Genomic DNA, 20,626 nt, shown 5'->3' with positions numbered 1-20,626 from the left:
CGGAGTCGACTTCCGACTGGATAGGAAGTACTGCTCTGGTTAAGAAGCTTTTACAGCGGGGCGCAGGACCAACCTTCTGCGTGTGGGCATACCCAGGGAATACGATAGGAAGTCCTAATCTCGCACGTATAGCACCCTATCCCCATGCTATCATGTAGGCCCTACCCCGGTATAATAGAGAGGGAGTTGGGCGCCTTTACCAGCTACGCTGTTGCTTAGCAAGTTTGTTAGCTATACACAGCCTTCAGCATAGCAGGTGAGAATAGTGGAGGTGTACTGTCATGAAGTTAGCTTGCCACTCATGCTATCACAAGCTTCAACCCCTCCGAGCACAGCTCTTCCATACTCCTGGACCGGACCGGTTTGGGCAGGTATTGCCAGCGCGAGCATTCGAAGGAGATAGTTTAAATCAAACCACCATACTTGACTCACAGCGTGAAATTGAAACTGGTGGCCGCACCTGTATCACAGTTGGTGCTGTTGCTGCTAAGTTTTACGAGGCCGGAAGTTCTGTCCGACTGGATAGGAACTTCTCTACCATTGCGCTGTACTCATAATGGCCTCGTCTGATGTCTCTTCAAACCATGGTATACGATCAAGTCATGCTCATGCCTTGTCTATAAGAGGCCACTCGGGGTCAAAGTGATTCCCCCCCTCTGCATATCCTCTACATCTATCTACCACTACTATTTCCTCCAAGTCCAAAGACTACCAATATTCAAACCCAAGCTACAAGCAAATAACCAAACACACAACAACAACAAACAACCACACACCTCAAACAAGAATACCTTAACAATGTACTCTGGTACTACCAGGAACAACAACTACCCCACCACCAACATGGGTCTCCCCATCCCCCAGGCTGGTGAAATCCACTACGCCTTGGTCGAAATCGAGTGCCCTCAACCAACCCGGCGAGTAATCGTCAGCATTCTCGAACCCATCGAAGAGATGGAAGAAGTAAGTTATCCGTCAGACCAATAGAATGCTTCAGTAGTGCTAACCTCGTCGTCCAGCCTGCTCCGGAGCACTCCACACCAACTCCCGAGCAGGTTCCTTGTATCCCAACCACCAACACTAGGGATACCAACCCTCAGTCTGACCCCAACAACGACTCGTCTAATGAAACTGCTTCAAACGAGTCTGGTTCTGACCATGAACATCGTGTTCGTCGAGTCCGCTTCGCGGAAGAGGTACGTACCCAGAACCTAGCCCTAACAAGCCTCAATCCACCATACTAACTCTTTCAAACAGGTCACCGTCATTCCAAAATCAGTGGGAAGACACGTTCGCTGGCCCGCTGACGCGGAGCTCGTCACCTTCATCCCAGACGCCGAGTACTCCAAGGAAGCCCCAGTGAAGAAGGTCCGCTTCGCAGGATCGCCGGACCTGGTGACTTACATCCCCAACGACTCTTCCGTAGATGGCGACTATGACTCTGATGAAAACAACAACAACAACAACAACAACAACAACAACAACAACACCTCCGAGCATGGCAGCCCTGCACTCCGCGTCCGGTTCGCCGCGGAGCCAGTCGTGCGCCGCTCAACCCAAGTCAACACTCTCTATGACATTGAAGCTGGAGAAGAAGTTCCACGCCCTGGCAGTGCCTACAACTACCCACGCCTGCTTAGTGTTAATGACCGAACACCCACTCCCCCAGCGTATGTGCCCCTAGCTATACTTGGCTCGGCACAGGTCCAAGGTATGTTAACTTAACCCACCATAGCTCTAGTTAAGTACTAAGTCAAGTCAGCACTGACTAACAATAGATAGAAGAGCAAGACGTCGTCGAGACAGTCTGGGACGATGAAGTACCCTCTGATGGGTCTCGCGACGCGAGTGAGCTCGACCGCACCGAGACCCTCGAGGACTTTGTCCACCTGGCTACGCACTCGAAGAAGAGAAAGAGAAGAATGAGAAGGGCCTTTGCGGGTGTTGCTGCAAGGCTGTCGAAGATTGTGACGAAGAAGAAGAGACAGAGAACCATTGATGATGTTTATTGCTGGGCTTGATATGTATGCGTGTTATGTGTCGGTGTTGGAGTTTCCTACTTGACTTGACTTGACTTTATTTTGTTTCTTATACCTGTATACTGTTACTGTGTTGATGACTTGACTGGATTGACCTGATGTTGTTTCTTTACAACTGTATATTGTTACCATGTTGATGATTTCATTTCTCTGTGCTGCGAGGACCTTTTTCCCTCGCTTGTCCTTTGTCCTCCATTGAGGTTTTGTCAAGCTTGGGTTTTTTACTGGCTCGTTGGCTTGTTTATGTCTGTTGAGACCATTTGTATTATTAGTTAGATGCTCCTATCCAGACAACTTTTGGATACACTGTTCATCAACCTGTGGCGAAGTAGTTTGCTGCCTTGGAGCTACTGGTATCCTCTCCCATCTTGAATAGAGTATATCCCGCTGTTATATTATCACAGCATCCCTGTTGCCTTCTATTGTCTTCCTCGTCGAGTGGCCCTATAACGATCATAGCTCTCCTATCCCATTCCTCTTCATTGAACATGATCTGCTTCAGCCGGAATACTAGGCCTACGGTATGTTCTTGAAAGGAGGAAAAACATGATATTGTACCTGCTTCATCAGGACTCTCCATCTTCAGCAGCTATGTATTACCAGCCAGTATCAATTACTAGAGGTCTCTAATACCGACCCCTCCTTCTTTTGCAATATTCAAGAGGAGTGGCCGACGGAGAGATCGAGGTCCTGCTTTACCGACCTACTACCACGGCGTATTCTTCGAGCTCCTTTTCTACCGCAATTAAAATATCCAAGAACATCTCAACCGCCAATTAATCACGATTCACTGGTATCAGAAAGGCAATATATGAGTATTCAGGGTAGAAAGGGCCAGACACTTGCGGAGTCTCCCTCTCCTAATACTGCCTGCTACTCTTGACACCAACCACCGTCTACTGTCTATCCTGACTGATCGATATACTATTTGTCGAATTCTCTATAGAATTATCGTTATAGAACGAACGATGGGCCATCAAATTATGCCGGCTTCATTAGAACTCCTGTCTTCAATAACTACCTGTTAACAACCAGTATTAATTCTCAGAAGTCTTTAATATCGATATTTTATGAAAGTTGTGTCTCAGGACTTTTAATAGTATTCACATACTGCGATCTCAGTTCCAACCGTCGAGGTGCTCAGTTTACTTAGACAAAACCGAGATAGCTAGTATATAGCTCGCTTTCCGACCAACTTCTCGCACCACGAAGTACTCCAGAATAAATCAAAATAAAATAAAATAATTCTCAAGTACTTACAGAAAAGATCAGAAAAGATCAGAATATGTCAGTGCAGTCTGGCATCTCGTTTTTATCCTGTGGGCTATCCAAGAAAGTAGTAGAAACATCGTCTACTTTTAGCCCTACACTTGAGATGACCCAAACTCACATCCATAGTACAATTTTCAGACTTGTGTATTCCTAAAACTGGGAACTCCTTTTCCCCCTGAAAGAGCCTCCCAGGAACATCGAGTTTGCCCCTGCGGGGTGAACCTTGGAACCCTCCAGGCGTAGAGATGACTCTTACGACGCTGCTGCCTCTCCCTGATTGCATATCCACAGGAACAAACAAGCTTTCTCTAGATCAGGAACACGTACACCTGATAGGCAGGACGTGTGGCCAGGGTTGTCTGAGGCAGGTTAGACTTTTTCAGGACTTAAGGGTGGTACGATGGATGCTATCCTGGTTTCGACGTAAACCTTATGGCAGCGGTTATGACGATGTGTTCACGAATCTAGGTTTGGCACTTGAAAATACTTGATTATTGTCTAACCTTTGTTTCCTCTCCTCTCTTTTCTTTTCCCTTTCCTCTTTTCCCGTCTGTTTTCGCCTTTTGCCGTCCTTTCTTGTCTGGCCTGAAACAGCAACAGGATAGCCCTAAGAGGATCGTCGATCTTTCAAGCACCCCTTCATCACCATGGCCCGACGGACGGTCAGTGAAGGCCCCGAGAGAAATGCAATGGAGCTGCCAAAATACCCTGGCTCTTGTGCCTCGCGCGAGCAGCCTCCTCCCTACATAGATGTCGATCTTGAGCAGCAGCACAGCACCGATCCACCTGGGTACCAGAACGGGTCCCCCACGCGCGACTCCAACCGTAATGAGGCTAGCGAGTCCAATATTTGCCTGGGTGAGTTATAATAGCCCATGTTCAGGTGTGAAGCTCAGCAGATACTAACCAGAACCAACCTGAATAGGGGTGTGGAGAATGGAGAGGCCGACACGGCGCACTTGGAAGAGACCGTGCAGCCGGTTTGAGTGGGAGGTGCTGGGTGGCTTCTCTATTCTTTTTCTCCTCGTCGGTGGCGTACTTGTTTACTACATATATGCTGATTACCCACGGCTGTTCCACAAGTCTCACGGCAAAGGCAAGGCATAGGATCAGACTGGGACTTCAGCACTGCCCCTATTATTTCACTATTTGCTGGTGCCATTTGTTTACTTGTTCCCAAGGCCCTTTGTGTTTCATCTACATGGTTGCTCCAATGTTCTTTGGTTTGTGACCTGTTTTAGCTACTTTATGATATTCTTTGTGCTTTCACAACCAAGATATTCACTGCTTTATTATAAACACAGCTTTCACAATAAAGGGCCTTCATAACAAACCGCAATCGTCTATAAAACCTCCTCATCTGCCCTCATATTCCTGCCCACTAGCCTCCTACCAGTTTAATCCAGCCTGCTAAAATGGGTATTCTACGATCCTCCCTCGCTCATCTACGCAAGAACAGCAAGTCATGTCTATCAAAAGGCAAAACATCCGCAAACGTCTCTGACTCACCACCAACCAACGAGAAAGAGAGAGCGGCTGGTCCCAATGATACCAACTCTTCTGCAAAAGATGAGCCAACTGAACCAGCCCCCTCCGATGGCACGAACCCGCCCAAGCGCCGCAAACGCGATCTTCTCAAGAAATTCTTCAAAGGGATCGGGTGGGCAGGTCTTGGGCTTCTTGCAATTCCGCTGATCCCGCTGATTGTGGCTCTTGTCATCTGTAGCGAAGCCCTGGGGTTAGCCTTGACTGCAGTGTGGAGCCTGATACTGAAGCCGCTTCTGTTGTTGATTGTGCTGCCGGTTGAGCTGGTGCGCGCCTTTTTCTGCTAGCGACCTAACAGATGGGATGGATGTCTAGATACTGTATCCTACATTGGTCAATATTATTACTTGGTGGCCATTCTTGTTCATATTGAGGTAGCCTTGATTGTAGATTGAAGGAATGCTTTTCGTAGTCCAGAATTGATTAGTAGCTGATATATACACTTGCACTAGTAGTGGCATCTGGTGGCATAGCAGCGAGTATACCTTGTTTCGCTGTTACTTCAGTTCAGAGGGCTGCGCTTCAGCTCCTCTCGCTTCAGTTTTACATGACCTTGGTTCATCGAACGCCTCTGTCTCATCTCACTTCTCGAAACTCGAATCACCCGCCATGTTCTACGGTAACTCACCCCTTGTCTTGTTATATATTTCCAATCGCCCATATCTAACCCTCTTCTTCTTACTTTTATATCAGCAACTCTGCCACTCACTCCACCCCCCTCCCCGGCCAAGCAGTCTCCCTCTTCGTTCTCTCGCTCCCCACCGCAAGAACCACTGCGCCCAGACAGTCCGCCGCCCTCCCCCATTCCTATGAGCAGAGCTGAACGATTTGAGCGCATCAAAGAGTTATTCCTCGATCGATCCGACAAAACGATCAAAGAAATCACCAAGTCAGAGCATTATCTCCTGCGAAGTCGCAGGATGGAGCCATCTGTGTCAACGTGGCGCGATAGTGACGATAGCGAGGATTACGACCCCATGAATGAGGGAAGGTCGAAAGGCAAACGGCAAGTAGCCGTTGATGGCGAGAATGAACGTGCGCCGAAGCGCGCGAAGCCGGAGTGTGTGGAGGAACCTGCATTCGACAAGCCTGAATCGACCGAATCGGTATCGGAGGAAAGCTCTGTGAGCAGCACATTCCTGGATTCTCTTCCGGAGTTAGAAGAGGATTTGGGTCTGGACGACGCTATTGAGCTCGGTGCGATGGATGTGGACGTGCTCGAAGAACAATCGGAGCAGGGAAAGGCGATGGTGACGGCGAGTTCCGAAGAAAGTGGCCTCCCAGTCGCGAACAAGCTAAAGGATTCTGAGAATCAAACTGATTCCAGTTCAAAGTCCGCTGAACGGCAGTCGAAAGACAATACCACTCCTATCCCCATTGATTCGGACGGTGATGATGAAGAAAATCCAGAGGTCGGGCTGGAGATTCAAGGCGAGTCCAACAACCAAAACGGGGAGAAACAAACCGTAGCCGATAACCTCCCGATCCCCGATGCCTCCAGAGAAGAGAAACCGCAGTTGGGCGAAGAGGAGCTAGAAGATGCTCCTGAGTACCCAGATAAACCGGAGAGTAATCTCGGCGAAAAGACTAGAGACCATGTCCCACCAGACTCCAATAAACCCAGAGGTCAAGACGGCGGAGAATTGGATGAAAAGCTGAATATCGGTTCCAATTCTCAAGATGAGCGCAACAAAGACGACGAATGGCAGGGTAAGGAGGATAGCCCCAGCTTCGATTGCTCTGGGGGAAAAGAGGTTGAAAGCCAAGTGGATGTACCTACCCTTCAAACTCCCAACGATGTCAATGGTGAGGCTGTGGCAAGTCAGTCGAGAACAGACAATCCTGAACCCATGGCGACAGGAGACGAAGAGGTGAAGGAGAAAGAGGGAATCGAGGCTGAAACAAAGCCCGACGAGACGGCTTGGCCATCACCTAAGGCTGAAAGCGACGCAACAAACGTGGATATGCAAGAGCCTCAATCAATTGACGGAACAAACGGCGACAACAAAAACACGGCCGCCGAATCCCAAACCGAAACCGAAACTGACCACGGAATTCCAAAGGGGCAAGAGCCTTCAGATGTGGACATGGTAGACTCTCAACCAGGCGCAAACCCCGATGAGGAAACCTCATCAGAGCCCCAATGCAAAGATGCCGAGACGACCCAGTCTGCCGAGTCCTCGGAGCCGTGTTCCTGGTGCGATGATTTTGCATATGGACTCGTCGGCTTCGAAAAGCACCGACCTGGTCCGATGTGCGCCCGCTGCGTCCAGCAGCGTTCCTGCATTGTCAGGTGCACTGGACATCGCACCGAGCCGTTAGATGAATTCAAACCTGAGTCATTTGACTTCAGGGCCGCATATGACAGTTTGAACCCAGGCACTGGAAAGCGGGTGATGAAAAACCCATGGTGTAGTCTTTGCCCATCACCGGCATTCTTCCGCTGTGCAACACGGCCAGCGACAAGCGGTCATCTGAAATCCACGGAACCCGAATCGGTCATGGGGTGCGGCCTGATGCTGTGCGAAACGTGCAGCATCCTGGTCCAAGCCTGCAATGATCTGACCTGGGTTGTATCGTTCAATAGATCCGAAGATTCAGCGGATGGAAGTCGTGCGGACGTCGATTATCTTTTGCCTGGCAGTGAGTTATGCAAATAGGAAAACCGAAGCTTGGAAGACTTTGGGTGGAAGATCTTGGCAGTAATCGTTTATTTGTGTGTTTCTTTTACTATTGGATGCTTTTAATGAATAGTGAAACACAAATAACCAAAGAGTGAATAATGAAGCTATTCGTGAAAGAGTGAAAGAAATGACTAAGCTTAAAAAGTCGGATGCGGGTTTTCCCATTCCACCACCAGTTCCAATTTTCCGGACTTCACCGTTCCAACTGCCCTTTTCTTTTGTGTTCTATTGGGGCTCTGGACTGAATTTATGCCAGTATCCGTCGACTTCACTGCCTCACCCTCTCCCACCCCTCCGTGTTACCTAGAGCTGCCACGCGCGCGGCTCGCTTCACGACGTCTTCCACAAAGCGCCGCAAGGTAGCGGAGCCTCGCAGACCAGAAGCCCATCCGGGTTTGTCGTTTGCCTCGCAGGCCGGAAGACGTCACGCCTCCGCTTCCTCTCGCTCCTCTCACTCGCCCTCGAGGCCTCGTCCCTCTTCCTCCACCTCTGGCTCGAACCGCAGCCAGACCACCTCGCCCTCCCCGCCTCCTCGCTACATTCCCGCCCATCTGCAGGACGAAGTGCTGGGGAATCGACCCCAGACAAACCCTGCTCGCTTACCCACCCCGGATTCCCCCACAAGCACCGACGAGTCTCCCTCGGCCGCCTGTGCGGGCTTGACCCTTGCTAGTGACGCTGCGACCGACATGTCGGGCTCAGAAAAGAGAGATGACAGCATCCCCCCGCCCGGGCGCGATGCCAGGTCAGCCTCGCCCAGTACGAAGCGGCCCGCGCCCGATGCCGAGCAGGATGTCGAAATGAGCTCTGCTCCCGGAGACAAGGATGCACAGCCACCTTCCACCGACAACCCCGATCAGATGGATACAACTGGTTCTGAGGAGGATTCTACGGGCAACGATGGTAACTCTGCATCCGAGAAGGCCTATCAAACCCCATCCAGCATGTCAAACTATACCGGCCCCGTGGCCGAGACGCACGAGAATACCAAGACCGCAGCTTCAGTTGCGCCCGGCGAACGCCCTTCCTACGACGACCAGGTCGCAAAAGTAACATGCTTTATGATGCAGCCTCTCCAGGAAGGCCAGAAAGGATACATTGTGTCGATGTCGTGGTTAAAGCGGGTTCTGTCACGAAGCTCCACCCACGCAGAAAAGATGGACAAGACAGCTGCGGAGGGTGAAATCGGTCCTGTCGATAACTCAGACCTCGTCCTTGTTACCGACCCGGTCAGCGCGGGGTTCAAGGACGAACGCGGCGAACCCTACATCCCTCTGCGCCCGGGTTTGGAAATGGGTGAAGACTTCGAAATCGTACCCCAGGAAGGCTGGGATCTTATCATGCAGTGGTACGGTCTTGCGGAGCAATCACCGGCCATCGCCCGCTACGCTCACAACACAAGCCCGTCAGGCGATATGGAGAACGTCCAATACGAACTTAACCCTCCGATCTACACCATCTTGAAGCTCTCGAACCCGTCCGCCGGAGTCACCCCGGACTCTCTAAGAGAGAAGAACAAGGCGCCAGTCAACACCCTTGCCAGTCGACACACCAACTTTCAGGACTGGCTTCGGAGCGCGAAGGAGTCCGTCCGCGTTGACTCTTCGTCAAAGGTTCGCGTTTGGCGGGTCTTGAGTGGTTTGGGAAGTGGCGCGGCATCTGCTGCCGTCACCCCAGCTGCTTCTCGCAGCGCTTCCCCCGCGCCTTTCTCGCCGCTTGTCTCAAACGCCGGCAACAGCTATATCCTTGATCTCAATACCTTCCTCTCCCTTTCTGAAGGCAGCCAAAGGGAGCTTATTGATATCAAAGATCAGTCAACCAACACAAACTACAATGGCAAGATGACGATTGACATGGCCGGACTAAGCCCCGGTGGTATTGTCGTTCTCGAAGAGCGTAGTGGTGCGGACTGGGTTTCCGAACTGTCCAAGAAGGCCCTAGACCGCCTCGGTGTGCCTGCCGGTAACATGAAAGCCAACAAGCTTAAAACGAAGAGCCCGGCGACGAGCGGACGATCATCTCCAGTATCAGAACCGATCCGAAAAACGCGTAGGGATGGAAAGCCTCGCGGCAATACTGGTCTCAGCAACCTGGGCAACACGTGTTACATGAACTCTGCCCTGCAGTGTGTTCGAAGTGTAGAAGAACTGACCTATTACTTCCTGAGTGAGTGCCACCAATCTTCTAACCAAGTCATTGCTAACTGTGAGAAAGACGATGTCTACAAGAAGGATCTTAACCCCAGCAACCCCCTGGCCCACAACGGAGATGTAGCCAAGGCATATGCCAATCTACTACGCACCATGTTCGACGAAGCAGGTCAATCGTCATTTGCCCCCAGGCATCTTAAGAACACCATCGGCCGCTACGGCCCAGCATTCTCGGGATACGGGCAACAAGACTCTCAGGAATTCCTCCTGTTCCTCCTCGATGGTCTGCAGGAGGACTTGAACAGAATCCAGAAAAAACCGTACATTGAGAAGCCGGATTCCACAGATGAGATGGTGCACAATAGAAAAGCACTCGAGGATTTCGCTGATAGGTGCTGGGAAATCTACAAAGCCCGGAACGACTCCGTTGTAACAGATTTGTTCGCTGGTATGTACAAGTCGACTCTCATCTGTCCGGCCTGCGATAAAGTCAGCATCATCTTCGATCCATTCAACAACCTCACTCTCCAGCTGCCGATTGAGAACCTCTGGACCAAGTCGATCTTCTACTTCCCCCTCAACAAGAAACCGATCATTATTGATGTAGAGTTCGATAAGAACTCCAGCGTCAAGGCCCTGAAGGAGCTGATCGCTAAGAAAGCCGGGTCGGATCCCGAGCGACTTGTCATGTCGGAAATTTACAAGTACAAGTTTTACAAGATGTTCGATAACACAACTTCTATCGCCGAGTGCCAAATTAGCGACGGTGACGAGATCGCCATGCTTGAGCTCGAATCCACGCCAACCAACTACAACCCCGACAAGCGTACTAAGAGCAGCTACTATTCTTACGGCCGTTCAAACTACGACGAGGTTCCAGACTTTGAATCGCCCAAGGCAGATCGCATGATTGTCTCCGTCTTCCACCGGCACGAGCGTCAAACAGGTTACCGACCGCAGCGCCAATTTTTCGGCGTGCCTTCATACATCATAGTCAAACGAGAGGAGGCCAAAGATTACGACGCCATTCTGCGCAAGGTTCTTGCCCAGGTTTCAACCATGACAACCAGGGACTTCCTCAACGAAGAAGTCGCCGATGAGCAACAAGAAACGGCGGAGGATTCAGATACCGTTATCATGAATGATGATGATGCGGAATCGGCGGACTCCAAGATCAAGACAACATCTGTCGATGGCGAAGAAGGCATGGTGGACGTTTCCATGCGCGATGCATCCGACCAGACAGACGCTGCTCCTTCGGAAACGTCCACACCGGCCGCCTCTCACACCGAAAGTTCCTGCATCCCCGAGAGGTTCCACACCCTCTTCGATATCAAGATTGCCCGGACAAACGAAGCCGTTCCCCTCGGGTTTACCTCCGTTGACGACCACAAGAACTATGACAAAATGACATCGCGGATCGTACCTAAGCAGGCTATCTCGAAGGAGACAGATGGTAAGACAAACACCGACGAAGATCCAACCGATGAAGGCGCCGCCGAAGATTCAGACAGCGAAGAGGTTGACAGTCTCGGCAACACCCGCCCAAGGACGCCGAAACCCAAGGCCCAGGGTCCTCTTATCCGCCCTGGCGAGGCCATCGTTCTCGACTGGAACGAAGACGCTTACGATGCTCTGTTCGCCGGCGACCACAGGGATGCCGATGGTGTTCGTGGCGCTGCCACGTGGACACAGATCGAGCGCATGCCAGACCCAGAACTGCAGAACCGACGCATGCTGCGTAACAAGCGTAAGAAGAGGGGCGTCACACTCTACGAGTGCTTGGACGAGTTCAACAAGGAAGAAATTCTGTCAGAGAATGATGCTTGGTATTGCCCGCGCTGTAAAGAGCATCGCCGAGCTAGTAAGAAGTTCGAGCTCTGGAAGACACCTGACATTCTTGTTATGCACCTGAAGCGCTTTAGTGCCAGCCGTGGGTTCCGCGATAAGCTTGATATCATGGTCGATTTCCCTGTTGAGAGCTTGGATTTGACCGATCGTGTCGAAGCTCCTGAGGAGGGTAAGAGCTTGATATATGATCTTTTTGCAGTGGATAATCACTACGGTGGTCTCGGAGGAGGCCATTACACGGCGTACGCGAAGAACTTCATGACAGGCTTGTGGAACGAGTATAACGGTGAGCTATTTAAAAACTACTTAGGGTTGTGATTGGAGGATAATGACTAATGTGTGTGTCTTAGATTCCTCGGTTTCACGACCGATTGACCCCCAGAATGCTGTGACATCTTCGGCATATCTGTTGTTCTACCGTCGCCGCTCGGAACGCCCGCTCGGCGGCAAGATCCTACAAGAAATCACGGAATCGTCCACTCGACCTGCTAGTAGTGAATCGGATTCGCAAGGAGAATCGCGCCCACCGTCTCCGTCGGGGGAAGGCCGGCGTCTCGGCGGCTCCTCCCGCAATGGGTCGTCGAGCGCCTTAGCCGGAGTCGGAGCAGCTCACCAGCCGGGAGATGGTGGTTTGCGAATCGGAACACAGAAGAGCAGGGATGAGGACAATCCCCCGGAATACTCGAACAGCCCGTCATACGGTGAGCGAAGCATGGGCGGAACAGGTATGAACTTTGATGATGAAGACGAACTCGGCAGTGAAGCCCTGGGCGACCCGTTTCGCGTCTCAAATCTGCCCTCCTGGTCGTTCAATCGAGTCACGGATGCTCATCATGATCCTTCACAGATGACAGAGCTTCCGGGATCACCCTCTGACAACGAACTCCTCGATGACAACGACGACGATGGCGACAGCACCAAGGCTGTAGGTGGGGGCGACATTAGCGATTCCGATACCCGTATGGCATCTCTCGCGGATAGTCCTCCATTCCAAGGACCAGTGCACCCAGGAACGCCTCTGGAAGAGCCGACCCTCACGGAATTCCCCCAGCCGGATGTGGACGACGACGACGACGAGCTGCCCGTGGTCGAATTGCACGTAGGTGAGGAGGACCGGCTTTGATTGCTTAAAGTTTTATCTATCTCTCGACGATTTTTGGATGTGAAAACGAACTTTTAGACAGCCCTGTGGTCACGGGTGGGTGAAGCAGGGCAGGTATTATGGTTGCATTGTGTTTTTTTTATGCGCATGGTGGACAGTGTATGTACGCAGTCCTTGCATTTATTTGTGTGTTATGTTGATGACGGAAAGGCATATCCTTTTCTTTCCGGTCTTTGCGTGTTATTTTCAAAAGCTTTCCGTGGCAACTTCTAGAGCAGAATGTGCCGCCGTGATGTGGATGTTGACAGAGCTATGAACCAGGTCAATGATGGCTGGCATATAGGAGTATTTGTGTATAGGATGTGGTTAGAATACGGCATAGATCGTATGGTCTTTGAGCATGTACAGTGGTACCACTTGTATCAGTCGTAGGATTATCAGTAGAAGTAGTCGTAAGAGCAAAGTGGCAGGTGCTCAGTTCTTCCTTCCAGTTGTTACAGTTTCGCATCTCCTCCACTCCGCGTTCTTCCTTCTCCCATCCTCTCGTTCTCTCGTTCTCGATCTCGTTCTCGCCACTCGCTACTCGTCAATCACCAGTCCATATCAATCGTTTATATCCAACTGTTATCGCCATGGAACCCAACCCATCACCCACCCTCCCCAGTCTGCGTCGAAGCCTGAACATGGTCGAAATTAGCAACACTCCTATCCCAGCGATCTTTCGAGCATCACCACCACCAGACACCACAATCGCAGAGTTCTTCTCTTCTCTGGCTCAAAGGTCACCGCCGCTGCTATCCGCCTCACCAACTACAACACCCCCTTCTTCAAGCCCTCCAACTCCGAATATACCCAAAAGCTGCAAGTCTGTCAAACTTCTCATCAAGCCCATCGATGCCGATCTCCCCAGTGACACTGAAATCAGTCCTCTCGACCTTGGTCCTGTCTGCTCTCGGGATGTCCGAAGCGCATGCCCTAGCCCAAGTCCAACACTAGGCAGGAATCCAGGTCTCGCATTTCATGACGGACTATCAGATGAGGAGGCTGTCACATATAACAGGCGAGCCGTGGCCGAGAAGAATTGGCATGCTCGGGGCCAGCGCAGGAGGGAAACACGCGACACCAATTCATCCATCGAGTCGTTTTTCCCGGAAGCAGGGATAAGCGGCTCTGAGGATCTGAGCGTTGAGCGCATTGGACGGGATCTGGAACTGAAGGCGAAGGATCGGAGGAAGAGTTGGAGGGTTTCGAATTATTTTTCTCCGGCGAAGAGAAATTCTAAGGGAGCGTGGCATCGGTAGATGCTGGTGTTGGTGTTTTCGGAGTTCTTTTTTTTGGGTTGGGTTATATTTGAGTGCTTTCACTCGTGTTTAAGTTCTTGTCCCATTATTATGCTTAGATAGGTTTGACAGATGAGATTGTTAATCAACTGATATGTGGTGGTTTGGTTTATGATTTCTCATCCAACTGTAGCTGCTTCATCTATATATAAATAGCACCCCAAGACCGGAAACACACGTTTCCATCTGCAGACATTCTCAGGGCCAATAGACTAATATCCCACTTAGTTACTTACTACTTATTTATCATCAAATTAGTGTTTGCAATAGAATTGATAAAGTTCTGGGCGGCGCTCTTCTCGAACGCCGACTCTTAGGATGAGGTGCTTGAGTTTTGACTCATCCGCCACCTCCAACTTCTGCCTTTGTAGAATCAAAACGAGCAAAAACACCAAAAAGACAATATAGAAAGCAAAATGCACGCCCATCACCATCCCTACACAACCCTCCTCACCCATCTAAAGGCCCATCTCCCACAATCAGGCCCCCTCCTCCGCCGCATTCAGCACCAGGCCACTCACCCCTCACCCACAGCCCAAGTCCTCGCTTCGTTCCCTCCAGGGTCAGAGCCAGAGACCAAGACTGGGACTGAGACTCCATGGCTAGCAGCATACGCAGACGTCCATAGAGGCCTGGATACGCAAGTCTGGGTCTTTTCAACCCTCGAAACAAAGTCCAACTCCAACTCCGCGTCAGCATCAGCGTCGGAGCCAACTCACCATAACAATCACAACAACGCACCGATCTCCACCCAAGAAAAAGAAACAACAAAATACCAACTGCTGTCTTTATTTACGCACATCCGCACCAAGCTCGTCCCGCCCTACATCGCCTGGGTGTCCTCCCAACCACCCGCCCTAGTCGCACACCTAAACCCAGAGAAAGCAAGGGACGAAGGCGTGAAGAAGATCCCACCACACCCCAAAACATCCGTCTTGCTAGGCTCAGTGCACAAGACCGTCGTCGAACTGATCTGCGAACTTGCAAGTGAGACACTGCCAACGAAGCCGAGTGCAAATCCAAGTCCAAGTCCCGGTCCAGAAAGTTCAAGACCAGGGGTGCGTATCCACCGCGGCCAAAACGTCTTCTACGCCAAGTACTGTTTCCCCTCGTCATCGTTTAATGATGACATCAACAGCGATGGTCCAGAAAAGGGGAGCTTAGTTGGAAAGGGGTCTGGGCCTGGGCCTGGGTACACGTTCACCGACTCCACTGGCGTCTCAGGGATCCAGGAGAAACACCTTGACCTGGTGAAGAACCGCACTAATATCCCGCGCTCGAAGCAGGCGTTGATGGCCATGGGTGGTGTGGCGTTGTATTACCGGCCTGGTGGTGATGGTGATGTTTATGATGATGGTGATGGCTTACCTGCATCCTCCCCACCCGTTGCTACGGCTTCTGGCGCAGGTGTAGGAGCAGGTGCAGATGGGGAAGGGGAAGGGGAGATGCCGATTGGATGGGCATTCCTGGGGTTCGACGGGAGTCTTTGCACGCTGCACGTTGAGCCGGAGCATCGCGGCAAGGGCTTGGGAGGGGTTGTTGGGAAGGAGGTGATGAAGAGAGGGGTCGATGTTTTTGAACCTTCTGCGCGTCATAATCACGGTGGCCTCGGCGGGGGACAGGAGGAGTGGTTCTTTGCGGATGTAGCTGTGGATAATGTCGCCAGTCGGCGGGTGATGGAGAAGATGGGGGGTGAGATTGGGTGGTATGTTGCGTGGATGGTTGTTGAGGCGGATATCTGATGCTTGTTTGTTTGAGGATGATTCGATTTAGTTAGTTGGTCTGTTTGTTTGTATGTAAGCATTATTATATTACTCTATAGATGGTCTATATCTATTATGCTGTATGTATAGAGTCTAAGTAGGGTGGATATATGCGGGATATATCCAAGTCGGAATGTAAATATTCTAATAAACTGCGACAGGCCAGCCGTCCACGTATACCAGCCGGTTCCATCCAAGTCTTGCTTGGCCGAATTCGTAGCTGATGGAGGAATTGACTAGACATGTCATTAGTCGGCCCATGGAGACGAAAAGGATAGGGTGGACACTCACGGTAATGGTAGTAGAGGATATCACCAGTCAGGTCGCTCATAATGCCCTGACCCCCAGGAGCGAAGACATCACCATTTGAGGCGTAAACCGTCTCACCACCACCATCAACAAGGTCGTTGCCCTGTTTATCCACGAACGGGCCGCGCACGTTGTCGGATCGTCCAACTCGGATGCGGTATCTGTGTCTGTTAGCTACAAGCTCCAACAATCAAGTATGGAGAAACGTACTCTTGCCCATTCGTCCGCATCTTCGGGTCCTTAAACTCGCAGCACCTCCCCCAGCTATACCACAGATAATAGTACGGTTCCTGGTAAGCCAGAAAGGCGCCCTCGATGGGATGGCCTCCGGTTGGGTCACCACAAACGGGACTCGCTGCCTTCCTTGAAGAACGCCACACTTTCCCGGGCTCTGCAGCAAGATGGGACGAGCTAAGACTTTTGGTGTCGTTACCTTCCACAGAGACCAAATCATCATCAAGCTTGACCTGCCAAATGCCTGTCCAGAAGCTGCCGAAGATCAAATACGCGGAGTTGTCAAAGTCCACAAACACATTGGCGTCGATCGCGTTCGATTGGTCCATTGGGAAGGTATCCGAGTCATCGCCGGTGCCTGACTGAAGAATAAGTCCGTGGTCTGTCCAATCCCCGGGTCCGGGAGAGTTGGACGAGGCTACCCCGATAGCACTATCGCGGCAGCCAGCGTTGCTGACGGCATAGTAGCAGTAGAACTTGTCTCCGATCTGAACGGTGTTGGGCGCCCAGGGGGCCTTGTTGTCACCCTTTGTGATAACACTGTTTCCGCCGAGAACACTGCCGGTTTGCGTCCAGGGCCCGTCGAGGCTAGAGGACTCGTGGACGGCGATACCGGGGGCAACGCTGTAAGAGTAAAATGTATCCCCAACCTGGACGATACTCGGATCATGGATAAGAAAGTCCGTACCATGGGCACGAGCATACCCATCGGTACGGGAAGGACCATCCTCATGGAAGACAGTATCGTTGGCACCTCGAAACAAAGAAGGCCTGATACGGGCCGAGTAGGCCAGTGAGACGAGGAGGAGGACAGCCAGGAGAATAGCCATCTTGAGAAAGCGACGACGGGACAAAGTCAAGCGGCGGATCGCGATGGAAGACAGTCTGGACCTGGAAGAGGAAGAGTCTCTGCTTCTGCTTCTGCTTCTGCTGCTGCTTCGTCGTCTGCCCTTCCCCCCAGGACGCGGAACAGGCCATGGTAATAAAGTGGCCGACTCCGCGTCCCGGAGACGACTGGAGCCGTGCATCTTGTTCGCATGCGAAGAGAGAACTGTGGAAACAACTCACCACCTGGCTAGGTAGGGGCCTCTGGGACCCATTGTTTTCGCACGTCGGAGCCCAGGAGCGTCGAATAAGAGCTGCCAGCGAGAGCTCTGTGATGGGGGAGCAGAGAGCTTCAGAGCTTCAAAGCATCGTTTGCGAGAGTACCTTGCTAGGAGAGTGACAACATGATCGACGCGCGAAAGGGGAAGAATGCTTGGATTTGGCTGATGTGTCGAAAGTGTCGAAAAGAAAGGGCGCCAGGACAGGATTTTCGCCGGATCCGGCAATTTGTCGTTGATGGATCAACACAATGGCCCTGATCAACGGCGAGACGCGGAATCAGAGACACAGGAACAGGCAAGGAGTCGGGAGAGGGGTGGCAAGTGCAGGTGAAGAAAGAAAGGCAGCAGACAGGCACTGAGGCAGTCTAGGGATGGCGTCTGGCAGCCTGGCGATGGTGTCTTGTCGATCCAGTCACGGCCGGCGAAACCAACCCCGAGATCCACCCTGTCGCATGCAAATTGCCTGTTCATGGCGCCCAGATATGACTTCACTTCAGAAGTTCGGTCGAAATTGTTGAACAGTGCGCCCTCAATAATTTGTTGTTCTTACGCAGCCGGACCATGGTTCCGCCTCGACTCCTGAAAAATTGGCCCTGAACCGATCGACGGCCGATTCTCGGCAGCTTCACCTACGGGGTAACTATACAGCGCATATCACATCGACTATTTATGGGTGTTGGTATTTGCATAACATCATAAGCATTTCAGACACCTCGCATATGAGGATTGTCCGTGGTCGAGAGCAAATAACCCTCAAGGGGGGGGGAAAGAAAATTGATGGACAACAGAGTATTTCAAATAACAGATCGTCCACCAACGCCGTCACCAGGTACACACACCACCCGAAAACATCGTCGGACAAATCCCCAATACCGAATGCAAGTTACCGGACCTCGATTTTGTCCACCTCGTCTTTCGCCTCCGTCCACGTCTCGAGATTCTTGCGAGCCCAGTCGAGGTGGCAGCGTGCGTAGGCGACCTGTCCTTGTGTCAGTTGGGTAAAACCTCTTGAGGGATCTACACATACCATGTACCGGCGGAGGTCTCCTTCCTTATCCTTTTGGAATCGCTTCAGGTCGTGCAAGACCCCAGCACTGGCGTCCTTGACGTCTTTCTCTGACACCCCTAACGCTTGCTCCAGCTGTAGCTCAAATTAGTTTTGAACCTTAATGGAGCTCGGGCGTTCCAAAGTAAGCATACCTGGACCAAGCTTTCTTTAGTTTTCCCGATTTGGTCCCGCCGTGTCCGCTCGGGATCGACGTCCACGAATCCATGGACCGCATGACTGATGCGGCCGAAGATCTTGTTAGCAACAAAATTCCCACTCGACGTTTTGCGATGTGCCTGGGGTGACGTCGGTCCAGGATCCGGGTACCGCTGCGCCGTCGCAGACGGATGCTCGGCATGCGTTGGCGGAAAATCAGAGTCAATGGAGGCTGTGTCCTCTCCACTCGGCCGCGACTCCCCCTCGGTGCCTCCCTGACTGCTAGTTGCCGAAGACGTTGATAGGGATCGCTGAGGTTTTGTTGGTGCCTGTGGTGGGTTTCGGTTAAGGTACTGCTCAATACGTTTTGCCTCCTGCTCGCTCCTTTCCAGAGACTCCAGTAGAGTCCTCTTCTTGGCCAGCTCATCCCTTGTCATATCTTCCTGCACCCTCTTAAGCACTCGGTATCGTAGAACATTACGGACCACACTCGCAAACTGGGCGCTCTCTCTCATTGGCTCCGCAAAGTTCGCGCTGAGCGCGAGTGACAGCTCTTCCGTCTCAATGTAGGAAGTGTCCGCTGCTTGTCCAACCCGTTCAATAGCAGTCGCCACGGTCGGAGATTGCTCAGAAAGAGAGAATCCATTGTAACGAGCACCCAGCTCCATCAAATCTGCGGACAATCCGGACAGATGAGCAAGCGTGCGGCGATTCACTTTCTCCATGTTGCCCTGGAGGAGGAGCTCTAACTCTCGAGTAGAAGCTTCAAAATTGGTAAAATACGGATCTAGTTCTTTTTCGCTCAGCTTGCGCGATTCAGGGGGGAAACGGCCTAGAATATCTGGGCCTGGTGTTTCTGCGATCGGCGATGTAGCCGTCCCGGGCGTGTTCTTCAGCTTCGCAGATGCAGAGGGGGTTGGAAGCCAAGCATGCGCGGCCGTTGGGTTTGCAGGGTCAAGAGGGGGTGCCTTGAGGTTATTCTTGGGCACCGAGGAGGCAGGGTGAGTATTCAAGACCTCACTCTAGACACGAGTTAGCGTGCTCTTTTTTTTTTTTTTTTTGTATGACTTCCTTTGCAAACATACCCAGCTAACATTAGGATCCAAAAACCTCCACCAAACGCCATCTTCTCGGACTTCTTTCATTCTCCGACACCGGTTCAGGAAGACCGCCAACATTCGTTTCCGGAGATCAATAATCGTAGCATCTTCCTTGGCTTTGGTTGGTTTCGCAGCGTAGTCGGCTATAGTATGTTTGTCCGGGATTGGAGGAACGATCAGAGTTGGGTGGAGGCTTACGAGCGTAGCCCGCAACGAAGAGAATTCCGAGTACCGTCGCCGAACTTCCAAATCCTGATCCACCATTTAGCAAAATGGAACGCGATAGCCTCCGGTGCAGGGATAACATACTCCAGTCCGTATTGTGTACACAATGAAGCCTCCCCCGCCCTCATGGTTCTTCCCGGCGTCGGTGATAAGAATCGGCATTTCCGGATTCTCGTAGAGTAGCTGCTCTATGCGGCTATCGTATACGCTCTTGCGAGAGTAACCGACACCGCTCTGCTGCGCAGCATAGTTTCCATCGTCGTCATCGCTCTGTTCTGGATTTTGGGAGAAGTCTGAAATGTCGGGATTGGAGGAGTGGCTGGAAGGCGGAGGGGGGTAGTCGGCATTGTACAGAGCTGGAAGTGTTAACAGGACACATTGTTCACCGGGCATATATTCTTACGGGATTCGATGGTGGTAGAATGCAGTGATTCCGATAGCCGGGCTTCGCTATCGAATGCGCCGTACGGGTTGTTATCTTCGTCGTTCCACATAGCTAAGGCGGAGGCTGGTCAGGCAGCCTTGATTAGGAACGCGGGGTGGTGGAAGTCTGCATGCAGGACAGGAACGTAGATTCGGGAAATAAATATGAAAGACAGTCTATTGCAATCCAAGGCACAGCAGAGAGACCGACAGTCTGTTGTTGAGAGCAGCGAAGGGGAGGTTGCATGAAGCTCAATTGGCAAGACATCGTCACTGGTC

At 51.6% G+C, this 20,626-nt stretch overlaps 9 protein-coding genes across 9 annotated transcripts; 7 read left to right on the top strand and 2 right to left on the bottom strand.

Moving 5' to 3' along the window:
• Positions 1–798: 798 nt before the first annotated feature.
• APUU_51328A (uncharacterized protein) lies at positions 799–2,021 on the top strand (the record flags this gene model as incomplete). Its single annotated transcript, XM_041706424.1, has 4 exons — positions 799–963; positions 1,020–1,196; positions 1,258–1,711; positions 1,783–2,021. 4 exons carry the CDS (start codon positions 799–801, stop codon positions 2,019–2,021), a joined length of 1,035 nt encoding a protein of 344 aa, XP_041558811.1.
• A 1,937-nt stretch (positions 2,022–3,958) lies between these two features.
• Positions 3,959–4,418, top strand: APUU_51327A (uncharacterized protein; the record flags this gene model as incomplete). Its single annotated transcript, XM_041706423.1, has 2 exons — positions 3,959–4,169; positions 4,237–4,418. 2 exons carry the CDS (start codon positions 3,959–3,961, stop codon positions 4,416–4,418), a joined length of 393 nt encoding a protein of 130 aa, XP_041558810.1.
• Positions 4,419–4,726: 308 nt separating this feature from the next.
• APUU_51326A (uncharacterized protein) lies at positions 4,727–5,143 on the top strand (the record flags this gene model as incomplete). The annotated part of the gene is made up of 1 exon (XM_041706422.1): positions 4,727–5,143. One exon carries the CDS (start codon positions 4,727–4,729, stop codon positions 5,141–5,143), a length of 417 nt encoding a protein of 138 aa, XP_041558809.1.
• A 322-nt stretch (positions 5,144–5,465) lies between these two features.
• On the top strand, positions 5,466–7,516 carry APUU_51325A (putative C6 finger domain protein; the record flags this gene model as incomplete). The annotated part of the gene is made up of 2 exons (XM_041706421.1): positions 5,466–5,475; positions 5,550–7,516. 2 exons carry the CDS (start codon positions 5,466–5,468, stop codon positions 7,514–7,516), a joined length of 1,977 nt encoding a protein of 658 aa, XP_041558808.1.
• A 713-nt stretch (positions 7,517–8,229) lies between these two features.
• Positions 8,230–12,664, top strand: UBP12 (putative ubiquitin-specific protease UBP12; the record flags this gene model as incomplete). Its single annotated transcript, XM_041706420.1, has 3 exons — positions 8,230–9,706; positions 9,755–11,827; positions 11,892–12,664. The coding sequence occupies 3 exons, from the start codon at positions 8,230–8,232 to the stop codon at positions 12,662–12,664; spliced, it is 4,323 nt and encodes a 1,440-aa protein (XP_041558807.1).
• A 258-nt stretch (positions 12,665–12,922) lies between these two features.
• Positions 12,923–13,944, top strand: APUU_51323A (uncharacterized protein; the record flags this gene model as incomplete). Its single annotated transcript, XM_041706419.1, has 2 exons — positions 12,923–12,988; positions 13,144–13,944. 2 exons carry the CDS (start codon positions 12,923–12,925, stop codon positions 13,942–13,944), a joined length of 867 nt encoding a protein of 288 aa, XP_041558806.1.
• A 455-nt stretch (positions 13,945–14,399) lies between these two features.
• Positions 14,400–15,725, top strand: APUU_51322A (uncharacterized protein; the record flags this gene model as incomplete). The annotated part of the gene is made up of 1 exon (XM_041706417.1): positions 14,400–15,725. One exon carries the CDS (start codon positions 14,400–14,402, stop codon positions 15,723–15,725), a length of 1,326 nt encoding a protein of 441 aa, XP_041558805.1.
• Positions 15,726–15,819: 94 nt separating this feature from the next.
• Positions 15,820–17,317, bottom strand: APUU_51321S (arabinan endo-1,5-alpha-L-arabinosidase; the record flags this gene model as incomplete). Its single annotated transcript, XM_041706416.1, has 2 exons — positions 15,820–16,216; positions 16,266–17,317. The coding sequence occupies 2 exons, from the start codon at positions 17,315–17,317 to the stop codon at positions 15,820–15,822; spliced, it is 1,449 nt and encodes a 482-aa protein (XP_041558804.1).
• A 961-nt stretch (positions 17,318–18,278) lies between these two features.
• On the bottom strand, positions 18,279–20,418 carry ATG20 (PX and BAR domain-containing protein; the record flags this gene model as incomplete). Its single annotated transcript, XM_041706415.1, has 5 exons — positions 18,279–18,536; positions 18,596–19,621; positions 19,685–19,951; positions 20,009–20,280; positions 20,328–20,418. 5 exons carry the CDS (start codon positions 20,416–20,418, stop codon positions 18,279–18,281), a joined length of 1,914 nt encoding a protein of 637 aa, XP_041558803.1.
• Between the last annotated feature and the right edge of the window lie 208 nt (positions 20,419–20,626).

Source organism: Aspergillus puulaauensis, chromosome 5 (assembly GCF_016861865.1).
Source record: "Aspergillus puulaauensis MK2 DNA, chromosome 5, nearly complete sequence".
Classification (NCBI taxonomy): Eukaryota; Fungi; Ascomycota; class Eurotiomycetes; order Eurotiales; family Aspergillaceae; genus Aspergillus; species Aspergillus puulaauensis.
The sequence above is the reverse complement of the archived record's forward strand: the minus strand, read 5'-3'. Positions and strand labels throughout refer to the sequence as shown.